Consider the following 13,995-nt stretch of genomic DNA (forward strand, 5'->3'; position numbering starts at 1 on the left):
ACTGTTCTTCTACCTCTTGGTAGGGTTCCAATGAATAACACCACGCCAGTATGCACTTTCTGATGGTTTATTCCTAAGCTGGACAGACTCTCTCTTTGTCTGCCAGGCCCTCTTGAGGTCTTCCTGTTAGGCATGTGTGTTAGTCCATATGTTAATGTTGCTAAACTAGCACCACATGTTACATCTTGTTACAAACATCACTGTAATTATACCACTGCTTTATCACCATGACCTGTACTTAAACGTAAAATGAAGGTCTTTCATTAACGCGAGTAAAGGATATAGGTAGACAACGGGTACAACGAGTTCTTTGAAAATACCACAGGGGCCGTGATATATTGTACCGTGCACCTACCAAACCAGTTCGTAACTCACATAGACATACGTACGCCTGACTGACTTCAAAGTTTCCCAGGGGCGTTCTATTAGTCTCTACCAGGCTCCAGAGGCGGCCTGAAAAAGTAGTAATCGTCCAAATAGACAGAAAACATGCAAGGGGCGTTAGTAGGCCGATAAGTAGGTGAGGGCAAACTGTATTTATCGGCCTGCCAACTCCTTTGGTATGGGTTGGCGACATTTAGGAAACGGGACAAAATAGCAAGCCCGACGAAAACGCATAAAAACACGTCAAAGACCGGCCGGACCCGTTCCTCTGCTTGGAGAGTATGTTATCTGTCTATTTGGCCAATTTCTCCTTTTTCAGCCACGTCTGGAGCCTGGTAGAGGCTAGCGTTTGATACCTAATCATCAAAAGATATTACAGCCGACCGGTTATATGCAGTCTTTGTTAAAGAGTATGTTGATGCAACCATGTTTCTTGCCAAGAACAACAAAGGCTGTCTGATTCTAATGCACAGGAGAAGACCCAAGCCTCGGATATGTGCCAGCATAAACAGTGTGTCGCCGTGCTGACACATACGCGTATACTAATCAAGTACAGCAAAGATCAGAGTGAACTGGTTGCCGGTGTCCACCAAGAACACGCTGCCAATGGCGGAATCGTGGATTACTGAAAAATAATACAGGTATACAAAGCGTACGACATGTAGCTCTCTCTCTGCACGTCGGATGTTATATTGAGTCTTATGATTAGTTATCTTTCCTCCATCATAGGTCCCGTTCACACTTGTGCGTATATTCAACTCCGTATCAGTTGCGAAGTGACATAATAACTTGTTTTCTACTTTCACCCACCGCCAGTGCGCAGCCTGGTTATGGAACCGAAAAAATTACTTCTTCTATTCGGCCGGAAACTTTACCTTAAAAGAATGAAACTTATGCGGACTTAAATGTACGCACAAATGTGAACGGTGCCCCTACTGAGGTCTGCTCTCTTTCTACGTTTTTCTTTGTGTTTAACGAAGTCGTTTTCAATTGATTCTGATGTGTACCCTACTCTAACCTTCAGTCCGTGTTTTGTGCGTCCTCAGTTTCCGAAGTCAGTAGCTGTTTTGTGAAGTGTACCCCACTCTAACCTTCGGTTCGCCCGCGCCTTTTGTCTGGGTGCAGATTTCGGCTGAAGCCATTGTCCTGTGACGGAATGCTCTTCCCTGTGAACCACCTGCGGGCACACAGACCTGCGTATTCGGCTCCAACAACCGGGGGATAATTGTTTAGGTGCGCAGGCAGGCGACGTGGCAAAACGCTGATGCGTTAACGCCCATCCAGGCTGCTAGTTAACATGGCGACATTTTAGACCAACTCTCACACACCCAGACCCGGTCTGACCATAACAATGATTCGCCAAAAGACGTCTAAAAACGAGGTTATTAAGTACGTTGTTGTGGACAAGAGTCCGGGAAAGTCGACGGATGGCGGCGGTTCGCCCGGGACTAGCTCCAGAAGTGGGGCTGCAACCGGGTTTCCAGACAGACAAGAAGGTGTCTCGAACAAGGACGTCGTACAGAAAGGACATCTTGGCGATGAGGGGACTCAAGGGCAACCAGGACACAAGGTAAGGACTTAGGACCTTTCAAATCCTCTGACTGGATCTGTAACTTACCGTGGTCAGACAAAATGTTACTAGGCCCTGATGGCCAAATTATTATCATTAATTATTATCACCAACTGCAAACGTACATGAGCAGTGGAAAATTACCCTGACGTGCAGGGTTGGCTTACCATTTTGAAAATGAAGAAATAACAAATATACACGTACCAAACAATTCATATCAAAAGTACAATACTTATTGGGGCGAGGAAACCACAAATGTTCAAAGTCTTTAATGGAATATCGCCCAAGGCCAGTGTATCGGCTCGAACAAGTCCGACATGTTTTGCAAACAACAAAACTGTGTATACAAATTTGGTAAGCACCACAACCATCCCTATAACCTCCTTGTGCTGTATATACATACTATATTCGTCTGTAACAAGTCATCTACTTGTTGCTTCTGGACAAACTAGTGTAGCACTCATCGGCTTGCGACATAAACACTTCACGGTGCTATTCTGTGGAAAACGCTTATACAGAACAAAAATATGTTTGAAAAGTGATCTTGAATAACTTACAGACGTTATCTACCACGTGTAAAGCATGATTGATGACAAGAAAACATCAGACAAAATATTTATGTTGACACAAAACAACAGATGGCGTAATCAGTCTATTGGGCAAGGAATGGGGAGGGCATGGCGTAACTTTTTATATGTAAATGATATATAATAGAGGGCAATAGAGGGCAATATGAAGAGATATAAGATCTAAGTATAACATAGCACATATTAGGATATTAGGAGGGGGTGTATGTATGTCCTGAAAGTAGTCGACAATTGAGAACTATCATTTCAACCTATCCTCTGTGACAGTCTAAAACATCAGAAGTGTCATTTCAAATCAGCGATACAGAGTCAGACTGACACCATGAAAAGCTAAAAGATTATAATAGAGATGGCACGTATGGGTAAAAAGATTGTGTTACTTTCAACGCATAGCGTGTAGGCTAGTTTAGAAGTTTTGAAAAGCATGTTTTGTTGCGCTTTCAATGAACCGAATCGAGGACAAAAGGACAGTTGCATTTTAGGTATGCATCTAGAATGGTGCGCTCCGATAAGCAACAAGCCAGAGGGCTCATCGAGGTGTAAACAAATAGCTGAATGATACAATGTTGCTGTCTGGGAAAGGCGTATCTGAATCGTACCTTGGTTCAGGCTTAGCTTCCAGAACGGTATTCGTACACTGGTCGCGTACGGTATACACAGGTCTCGTGTACTGCGGAATTCCCCTGCTTGAAGTGTGACAGGTACGAACTAGACTGAGACGTCTACTTTTCAGTTACCGCCCCACAACTGTTTGTTTCATTCAACACAATTAAACATACATAACACAGCAATAGGTGTAGTAAGCAGGTAAAATTCCTGTGTGTTTATGATGAGGTAAACGTAGCTTGTTGTTACCTGCGTATTGGAGGTATTGTTTTGTGTGTCTGTCCCCCCCTCTCTCTCTCTCTCTCTCTCTCTCTCTCTCAGTCTCTCCCTCCCTCTCTCTCTCTCTCTTTCTCTCTCTCTTTCTCTCTCTCTCTCTCTCTCTCTCTCCCTCTCTCTCTCTCTGTGATTCTGTGTGAGTGTCAGCTGTTTCCGAATATTTTTGATCAGCCTACGGGGTGGATTGTGGTGATATTTGCTAAGTGGGTAGGTCTTGGGTAGACAAGAGTCAAAGTCGATTATGGACCTCCTGGCGGCGGACTTTGGTACTGCAGCAGAAGTTCTGGTTTTTGTAATAGACGTGCTGACGTGCTTCTGTTTTGATTATTTTTGGGTGGCAGATAGCTTTTGATGTCTGGAAGAAGTGGTGTAGGTTTGGTCCTCCTAGTTTTATTCCGCCACGGTTACTATAACTAACATCAGATTAACGTTGTTGCGAGGTTCTTATCCCATATTCTGTCTTTTCAGACTCCCAAAGCTTGCTATGTGGCACCAGTAGCTTCACATAAAGAACACCCGACCACGCCGCTGAACGACACATTCGGTGCACGAGGCAAAGGTGACTTACAGGGAGCTTCTAAGGACATCGGAGGACTTCAAACACATCTGAACACTGATCCAAGTTCTGCTGATCCAAGTTCTGCTAATCCATGTTCTGCTAATCCACGTCCTGGTGATCCAGATTCGGATCAAGAGGAAGATGCGGACGCGTTAGCCTCCCCTTCTGCCATCAGTGACTTTCAAATTCAGTTGGCATCCGGCGAACACGGCATAAATTCATTCAGAGTTTTCATCTACACGAAACTGAACGGGTCCGACTACCCCGCGGATTATGGTCATGGCGACGGTACTGAGGTGGCCACCGAACGAGGACTTCAACAGTCACCCGATAGAGAGTCAGAAAACTTACAGGAGATTGTTGGAAAGAGTCAAGAAGCCATAACAGCGCGTGGAAAAACAGTGTCAGGCAAGGAGAAAGATCTATCAGACATTAGGAAGCCATTGCAGCAGCTCGAGGAAACCTCAAACGGACAAGAGGAAACATTAATGAGGCAAGACGAATTATTAAGCAAAGAGAGGGAGACATCTGAGAGACTAGAGAAGGCATCATCAGAGAGGCCAGAGAAAACAATAGATAGACAGGAGGATACATTAGATATAAAGGAGGAGACATCACACAGACAGAGGGAAACAGCAGGCAAGCAGGAGGAGACATCAAAGAGGCTGGTAGAAACGCCAAAGGACCAAGAGAAAACGCCGAATAAAGATGAAGAACCATCGGACCGACTTGAAGAAACATCGAACAAAGAAGATGAAACATCAGGTAGACAAGAGGAGACGTTAAAAAAAATAGAACAAAAATTCCACAAGTTGGAGGAAACATATAACAAGGAGAAAACATCAGATGCACAAAAGAAAACACCAGAAAGCCAAAAGGAGACATCTGACAGACAAAAGGAGACATCTGACAGGCCGGAGGAGACACCATATAGACAGGAGGATACATCTGACAGGCAGGAGGAGACATCTGGCAGATACGAGGAGACATCTGACAGACAGGAGGAGACATCTAACAGACAGAAGGAGACATCTGACAGACAGAAGGAGACATTTAACAGACACGAGGAGACATCTGACAGGCAGGAGGAGACATCTGCCAGACAGGAGGAGACATCTGACAGGCAGGAGGAGACATCTGACAGGCAGGAGGAGACATCTGACAGGCAGGAGGAGACATCTGACAGACAGGAGGAGACATCTAACAGGCCGGAGGAGACATCTGACAGGCCGGAGGAAACATCAGAAAGACAGAGGGATACATCTGACAGGCCAGAGGAGACATCTGACAGGCAGGAGGAGACATCTGGCAGATACGAGGAGACATCTGACAGACAGAAAGAGACATCTGACAGACAGAAGGAGACATCTAACAGGCCGGAGGAGACATCTGACAGGCCGGAGGAGACATCAGAAAGACAAAAAGAGACATCTGACAGGCCGGAGGAGACATCTAACAGACAGGAGGAGACATCTGACAGGCAGGAGGAGACATCTGACAGACAGAAGGAGACATTTAACAGACAGGAGAAGACATCTAACAGACAGGAGGAGACATCTGACAGACAGAAGGATACATCTGACAGGCCAGAGGAGACATCTACCAGGCAGGAGGAGACATCTGACAGACAGGAGGAGACATCTGACAAACAAAAGGAGACATCTGACAGGCCAGAGGAGACATCTACCAGGCAGGAGGAGACATCTGACAGGCCGGAGGAGACATATAACAGACAGGAGGAGACATTAGATAAAATGGAGGAAATATCAGACAGACAAGAGAAAACATTAGGAGAGCTGGAGGAGACAATAGGAAAGCTTGAGGAAAGCTTTCAGAAAGAAGATGAATTCAGCACAATGGAAGATATTCTGAGCGGTCAAGAGGAAACATTACAAAAGCTGGAGGATACATTCAACGAGGAAGAGGAAACACTAGACAAACTGGAAGAGATAATTGATGGACAGGAGAATCTATCCGAAAGAGAGCATGCAGCATTAAAGATGGAAGAGGAAACATCAGACAAAGAAGATATAAATACGCAACGAGACGTTTTAGGTACTGAGAAGAAAATACCAGTGGGGCAAAGGGGAGCCTTAGGCAAACAGGAACAACTGTCAGACAGGAGAGAAGGAGCAACAGATACCGAGAAACCAGCGGACCGAGAAGAGAGTGAATCGGCTGGGAAGGATGGTGCACCAGAGAGTCAGCAGAAAACATCAGATGGGCAGGATGACTTGATAGATAACGTTAGCCAAAGGGAACGCAAGGATGGACAACTTTCAAGCAGTCAAAATGAAAAAGAAGACCAGTCGGAGGACACATCGAGCAAACAGGATGAACCATCAGGCAAGGTGGATGAAACTTCAGGCCGACAACCAGGCACTTCGGCAAGAGATGAAGGAACTTCAGAGAGGCTGGGGAATAAGTCTGTTGGACGATCAAAATCCCCGGCTAGGAAACAGGATCAGGAAAACAAGAAAAGAGACTCACCCGAGAGGAAAGAGAAGACAGACGGACAAAGAGAAGAGGTGGGCAATCAGGAAGTAACGTTAGACGGACAGACGGGAACGCCAGCTATGCTGGGAGAAACAACCGACAGACCAAGGGAAGGACTAAAAAGTCAGGAAGAAGCTCAAGATATAGGAAAGAACGGGAAAACCAAGGACAGAAAGGACAAAAAGTCATCAAACGGACAGGAGATAGCAGATAAACAAGAGGGAATCTTAGACAGTCAAGAGAAGGAGACCGTAGAGATACCCAAGGAAGCACATGAGAGGCGGATGGAAGCAGTAGACGGACAGGAAACATCAGATGGGCAGGATGAAGGACTAGGCAGACTGGAGACATCCGGCAGGCACGGGAAGACGTTAGACAGGAAAGAGAAGACATTAGACAGGAAGGGGAGAAATTTAGACACGCAAGATGAAACATCAGATGAGCAGGAGACACTAGACAGAAGAGGTGAGACATTCGACGAGAAGGGTGAGACATTAGACAATAAGGAGGAGACATTAGACAATAAGGAGGAGACATCAAACAAGCAGGATGAGACATCAAACAGGCAGGATGAGACATCAAACGACCAGGATGAGACATTAAACAGGCAAGATGAGACATTAGATGAGCAGGAGACATCAAACAGGCAGGACGAGACATCAAACAAGCAGGATGAGACATCAAACAGGCAAGATGAGACATCAGATGACCAGGAGACATCAAATGAGCAGGAGGAGGCACTAGACAGAAAGGGTGAGACATTGGACAAGAAGGGTGAGACATTGGACAGGCAGGAGGATACTTTAGGCATGCAAGATGAGACATCAGATGAGAAGGGTGAGACATCAAGCAAGCAGGATGAGACATCAAACAGGCAGGATGAGACATCAAACAAGCAGAGTGAGACATCAAACAAGCAGGATGAGACAGCAAACAGGCATGATGAGACATCAAGCAGGCAGGATGAGACATCAAGCAAGCAGGATGAGACATCAAACAGGCAAGATGAGACATCAAACAAGCAGGATGAGACATCAAGCAGGCAGGATGAGACATCAAACAAGCAGGATGAGACATCAAACAAGCAGGATGAGACATCAAACAGGCAAGATGAGACATCAGGCAAGCAGGATGAGACATCAAACAGGCAAAAAGAGACATCAAACACGCAGGATGAGACATCAAACAAGCAGGATGAGACATCAAACAGGCAGGATGAGACATCAAGCAAGCAGGATGAGACATCAAGCAGGCAGGATGAGACATCAAACAGGCAGGATGAGACATCAGATAAGAAGGGTGAGACATCACAACGGCAGGATGAGACATCAAACAGGCAGGATGAGACATCAAACAGGCAGGATGAGACATCAAACAAGAAGGATGAGACATCAGATAAGAAGGGTGAGACATCAGATGAGAAGGAAACATTTGATAGGCATGAGGAGACATCAGACAAAAAGGGTAAAACATTAGACAGGAATCGGGGGAAATCAGTCCCGCAAGATGAAACATCAGATGATCAGGAGACATCAAATGAGCAGAGGAAATTAGACAGACAGGAGAAGACATTAAACAGAAATGGCGTGACATTAGACAAAATGGGTGACACATCGAAGAGGGAAGACGACACATCGTTCAGACTGGAGAAGGAAGCAGTAAAGGAACGAAAGAAAACGCCTGATCAGCAGGAGAAAGCACTGGACACAACATCAGACGACCAGGGCAAAGTACTAGACAAGCCGAATGAACCACCCGAGAGGCAGAAGGAAGCGCTAGAAAAGCCTCAAGAAATATCATACACGAGGGATGAAAAGCCGACAACAGTTTCAGACACAGAGGAGGAAACAACAAACAGGCAGCAGGAACTGTCAGACAAGCGACCGTCAGAAAAACTAAAAGAATCACCATACAGACCCAAGGAGACATTAGATAGCGAGGAGGGATCAACACAGGATGAAACATCGGGCAAGCAGGAGGAGGCAATATCAGGCAAACAACCGGACAAGAGAAAAGAAGATGAAGAAGGGAACGTTCCAAGACATCAGTGGGATAGATCAGACAGGGAAGAGAAAATCTTAGGCAATGAAAAGAAAGAATCATCACACAGACACGGCGACTCATCACACATGAAAGAGGGAACGTCAGGCGAACAAGGAGAAACGTCGGGCGAGGGTGGAACATCAGAGAACCAGCAGGGAATATCAGATACACAAAGGGACGGGTCAGAAAGGAAGGTGGAAACAAGCTTGAAGGGAACACTAGACTTGAAGGAAGAACCATCAACCCGACCAAAGAAAACGTCAGACAGGAAAGAGGATCCGACAGACGAGCCCACAGCAGCTTCAGACGAGCCAGTGAAAGATCAGCTTGGGGATGTTTTGGGGACTGAAAAGGAAACAGCTGAGGACACGGAGGAGAAAATATCAGGAAATTTGCATGGGGTAACGGACAGAGAAGATGAAACATCAGAAAGGCAGGAGGCGACAGCAGGCAGGAAGGGTGAAACGGCAGAATCGACGGGTCAAGCCGAAGCACGCCCATCGGGTCCAGGCACCGACAAGACGGGTGGAAGGGGTCCGGATCTGTGGGCGTCCAGGAAGATGGGCAAGATAACAAGAAAGAAAGGGAGAAGAATCACAGAGGAGCTAAAGCAGAGACTCAGAGAGTTTGAAACCGAAGGCCAACAGCCAATGGAAACATCACACAGAGAGGTAGAACCATCAGAGAACCCGACGAGAACATCGCATAATGAGAACAATACACCAGGCAGGGAAGAAGGAGAGGTGGAAAGACAACAGAAGACACCAGGCAAGGATACGGAAACATCAGATCAGCTGGAAGAATCACCAGACAGGCAGATGGACGAGAATCCGATGGAAATACCAGACAGACAGGTGGAAACGTTGGTAAAGTCAACTAAAACATTGGACATGGATCAGGAAACGCTACAAAAGCCAACGGAAGCATCAGACAAACAGAACAGCGTCTTAGAGAAGCAGACGAAGACATCAGAAAAGACGGAGGAAGAATTAGACGAGCTGGAAGAATTATCACACGTGGAGACGGAAACAGACGGAGACCAAGACGGGCAGGAAGAAACATCAGATAGAGAAGAAGAAGAAACATCACAGAAGGAGAAAGAAGCATTGATAGACGAGGAGGAAACACAAGATATCTTTGGAGATGAATCATCAGAGGACCAGAGGGACACACTGGACAGGGAGGAAAAACAATCATCAGATAAGCAAGAGGAAACGTCAGACAGAGACGAGGAGGAGACGTTGAGACAAAAGATGGAAGAGAAAATGCGACTTTTTGAAGAATATGGTATATTTGACGACAGCGACGTCGACGAAGAAGATGAACTAGATGAAAATCAGTCAGACTCTGAACAAGACGCTGCAAACGAAGGCGCCGCGTCTGAGATAAATGATGATGAACCTGTCCAAATAAGCGCAGAAGAAGAAGAAGAAGCTCGAAGAAAGCTTTTTGAAGAGTACGGCATATTTGACGACGACGATGACGTCACGATACCTACAAGTGACGCAGACATAGCCGATGACGTCAGTCCTGACCACGGAGCATCGAACCCACTGCAAAGTATACCTGAGATAGAGGAAGAGCGATTAACACAAACGTCGTCGGAAACATCAGATTCAAAACAAGATGAGGACACTTTAGAGACTCCTTCTGAAGAAACGTCTACTCCGGGAGGCGGCGAAGTTTCCACAGACCTTTCAACTCACGCGCAGCAGCAACTCACACCACATGACGTCATGGTGGAAGAAGCGGTCAGTACTGATGACAGCGACGTTGACGAGATTTTGCGAGAGGTCGGGGGTCTAGACCAAATTCTAGAGATCGAATCATCATTGGCGGAATTCGACGAGACTATTGATGAAGCAGAGAGACAAGCCCATGATGAGGATGGAGCCACCGGCAGTACCGTCGCGTCAGGCCGAGAAACCTCTCAAAACGAGAAGTTTGGAGGGTTCTACCCACAGTTTCACTACCCAATCTCTCCCTTTGCTGAAAATGCTGAGCAAGGATTGTCGTATTATCTCGAACAGCAGAGGTCTTCGGAAACCCCCCGCCAATGCGACGAGGAGCCCAAAAGAAAGGAAGACGAAACGACGTCTCAGTCAACAGAAGCTGACACGGGGCGTGCTAAAGATGTTGACAGCGGATTTGGAACACCAAAGGCCGAACAACCTTCAGGTTCGCAAATTTTACCAGAAGCAGTTTCAGTGGACACAAGGCAAGCACAGTTACCGGGCAAAGCCGACGCTCACTCACCAGGTCCAGACACCGACAAGGCTGATAACGGGAGGGGTCCGGATCCATGGGCTTCTGGAAAAATGGGCAAAATGGGCAAAATAACAAGAAAGAAAGGGAGAAGAGTTTCAGAGGAGCTGAAGCAGAGACTCAAGGAGCATGGAACCGACGGCAAAACGGACGAAGATCCATCGTTGGTACAAAGCGAGTCGTCAACACATGTACAGAAACATGATCCTAAAGTAGAAACAGCACCTCACGGTCATGAAGATGGTAACGAGGAAGCGGCAGTTGGTCTAGCTGAAGAGAATCGTGACATACCTGAAACGTTGCCGTCATTTGTGACACATCTAGACGGTACCAGCAAGATAGCAGAGGGTGGTGACGAGTCGGCAACGTTGGCGTCGATGTCACAACCACAAGACAACAGCAAAGACTCCGAAGAGAAACCAGACGGCACTGGTGAATCAGCAACGCAACAAAAGGGTAACAATAAAGACATTCGAGAGAAGCTTAAGGCAGAGGTTGGTATCGAGTCAGCAACACAACCGTCGGAAACACAAGAAGGTGGCGACAAAGGAACCGAAGAAGAATCTACAGTTGGGGACAAGTCAACAATGCTGCCGACGGCGTCACAGCAAGAGGCAGAGGGTAGCAACAAAGACACTAAAGAAGAAGAAGAAGAAGAAGAAGCAGCCAGTGAAGAGCCATCAGCGTTGTCATCGACGTTACAACCAGAAGATAGCAGCAAGGATGCAGAAGAACAGTCTGTGTCCGCTAAAACAGCGAAAGAGATGTCCAGTCGTTCCAGCAAAGAAACCCGCCGTGAGCGCAGGAAAAAGAACAAGGAGGGTTCGGGAGAGCTCACTCCATCGGACGAGCCACAGGAGCAGACGACAGCCCCCCAGCGACCTGTCCGCCCTGAACGAAAACATCTTCAAGAAAGACAATCAGCAGTCTCCAAGGGAAAGACCAGGACAAAGTCAGGAAGAGAAGACGACGAGGTTGAAGACAGAAAGCGTGACAAGGACAGCTTCTCGTCGACATCTGGAGACCAGTTTTCTGACGAATATACGGGACCGCACAAGGCTTACATGTCTCGCGCAGAGAGGAAAAGACTGACTAACCAACGCAAGAAGGCGGAGCGCGACGCCAGGCAGCAAGACGAAGATCTACACGCGGATGCTGAGACGTCGGAACACGTCTCGCAAAACGCCTCAGGCCATTCCAATGATTCGGTCGACAAAAACGTCGGTTCTGTCGAAGAAGAGAAACAGCTAACTACCGTAGACACGGCGATTCCCGACATTGAGGACGAAAGCGAGTCGTCGGGAAGCAGTTGGACGAGACAGCGTTCAGTCAGTTCTTCGTCACGTGATACAGAGACGTCTGGCGCTCCCGAAAGGGTGACGTCATCGGCAAATCAAGAAGCGGAGTCGTCCAACGGCTCAACGCGCATGCGCTCAAGGTCCAGGCAGAGGGCAAAGCACCAGCGTGAAAAGAACAGACCCAAGAAAGGTGGACAAAAGACCGCGCCTCGTCCAACGGAGCCCGATAAACGTGACATGGAGGAGAAGGCGAAGGGGGCTGCGAAGACAGCGACTCTCGATGAAGCGAGTAAGACGAATCTCGTTCTTGGAATGGGGATGCTTGTGACGACGCTGTTTTCGGTCCTATTATTGTGGCCTGAGATTTCAGCATGGCTGTTGGTACTGTTATCACAGAAACACAAAGAAAAGTGATATCTTTACATTTTAATGGGCCTTAAGTCAATATAGATGTCAGGAAGGCTAGTATTATTACCGTTTGTTACGTACATGGTACCTAACTGATGCATTTAGATAGCGATTACAAGTGTCATCTCTTCCGACTCTATTAATGATTATGAACAGTTTCCATGTAAGAAATGTAAAGACATGTACAAGATGTTGATCATTTTGTCGAAATAACGGCTTTGTATGCTGGAAGAACACGTAACAAAACTGTAAATCCGAATAAATCCGAGAAAGCCTACGTTACTATACTATGATAAAAGAATAACCAAGAGGGCTTTAGAATGCATTCTTTAAAAACATCTTTATTCGTATCAAGGACATTGTTCGTATATGTCAATAGCAAAAAAAAAAAAAATGAATACACAGAGTACGCTAGGCTAAGTTTCCTGATATAACAATTAACATTAAAGGGGTTGAAACATAGATTTTGTTCAGTGTTTTTTTTTAACAGCTAGGTTTCATTTCACTCCAAATTGCATCTTAATTGTTAATAATTGTTGAGGTCGTGGTTTCTGTACTCACTACTTTAGAAAACGATTTCGAAACAGTCATTTTTTAAATTAGATTTTATCTTATTTATTTATCTAGAACACATCAAGATACAAGTGAAAACAATGGTAAAATCAAAACACAAATCTGCAAAGGTGGCCAAAAGCTTGCAAGCTTATATATTCGAATGAAACTTAACATAAGTGAAACTGAACATAGACATAAAGATTAACAGAAAATTTAACAACTAATAATAAGAAATGAATGAACACCTAAATTCCTAAAATCACATTCATGATCAAACCATTCGCAGTCATCATTAGCTTTCCCCCCAGTAATGGTGTGAAATAATGCAATGTTCACTAAGTTAGGATTTTACCATGGTCAATATTGACTAAAGAAGGCCATATAGGCAGCTAAGATCACCGTTCAATGCGTCTTATCATTAAAGATTTTCAGAAGTATTCATCACAGTATTCCTTTGATAGCTAAACACCGGATATCGAGTGTTTCGGCCCCCTGTAAGCTTTTCTTGGAACTGCAGGGGCATAATCAAAAGTCTACAGGTGACTATGGAAGACTCGAGCTCACTGATAGATTTTCCTGATTTTTTTTGCATGTACAGTTAGTATAGGTAGAGGTAAAGGTGGGCATGTTAGTAATTAGTTGATGGTTATGTAGGCAAGGATTGCGCTTTTATACTCGGGGCGTATGTGATTTGAGAGGATTAACATGAGGTTACATATTTGATTAGAAATGAAATGGGAGGACTCTCATATTTGTGACATATGTCACCTAGATTCAACTAGATCCAAGATCATCATATATAAATTATGCAAATTAGGGCATACCTTCCATAGTTATGTCATTGATGAGTCACTCCCGTACTTTATATAAGTTATGCCAATGTTTATCGTTGTTTGAGCATATACATAATGGTCATGTGTGCACATACTACGCATGCTACTCAAGCTT

At 45.6% G+C, this 13,995-nt stretch overlaps 1 protein-coding gene across 1 annotated transcript; it reads left to right on the forward strand.

The window, feature by feature from the left end:
* Positions 1-1,735: 1,735 nt before the first annotated feature.
* On the forward strand, positions 1,736-12,954 carry LOC136445807 (trichohyalin-like). The gene is made up of 2 exons (XM_066443948.1): positions 1,736-1,954; positions 3,892-12,954. The coding sequence occupies exons 1-2, from the start codon at positions 1,736-1,738 to the stop codon at positions 12,496-12,498; spliced, it is 8,826 nt and encodes a 2,941-aa protein (XP_066300045.1). The 3' UTR covers positions 12,499-12,954.
* Positions 12,955-13,995: the final 1,041 nt, after the last annotated feature.

This window comes from Branchiostoma lanceolatum, chromosome 12 (assembly GCF_035083965.1).
Source record: "Branchiostoma lanceolatum isolate klBraLanc5 chromosome 12, klBraLanc5.hap2, whole genome shotgun sequence".
Classification (NCBI taxonomy): Eukaryota; Metazoa; Chordata; class Leptocardii; order Amphioxiformes; family Branchiostomatidae; genus Branchiostoma; species Branchiostoma lanceolatum.

Coding starts and splice junctions, on each gene's coding strand:
- LOC136445807 (XM_066443948.1), top strand. CDS start 1,736: ATGATTCGCCAAAAGACGTCTAAAAACGAGGTTATTAAGTACGTTGTT. Junction 1,955..3,891: donor AAGGGCAACCAGGACACAAG/GTAAGGACTTAG, acceptor CTGTCTTTTCAG/ACTCCCAAAGCTTGCTATGT.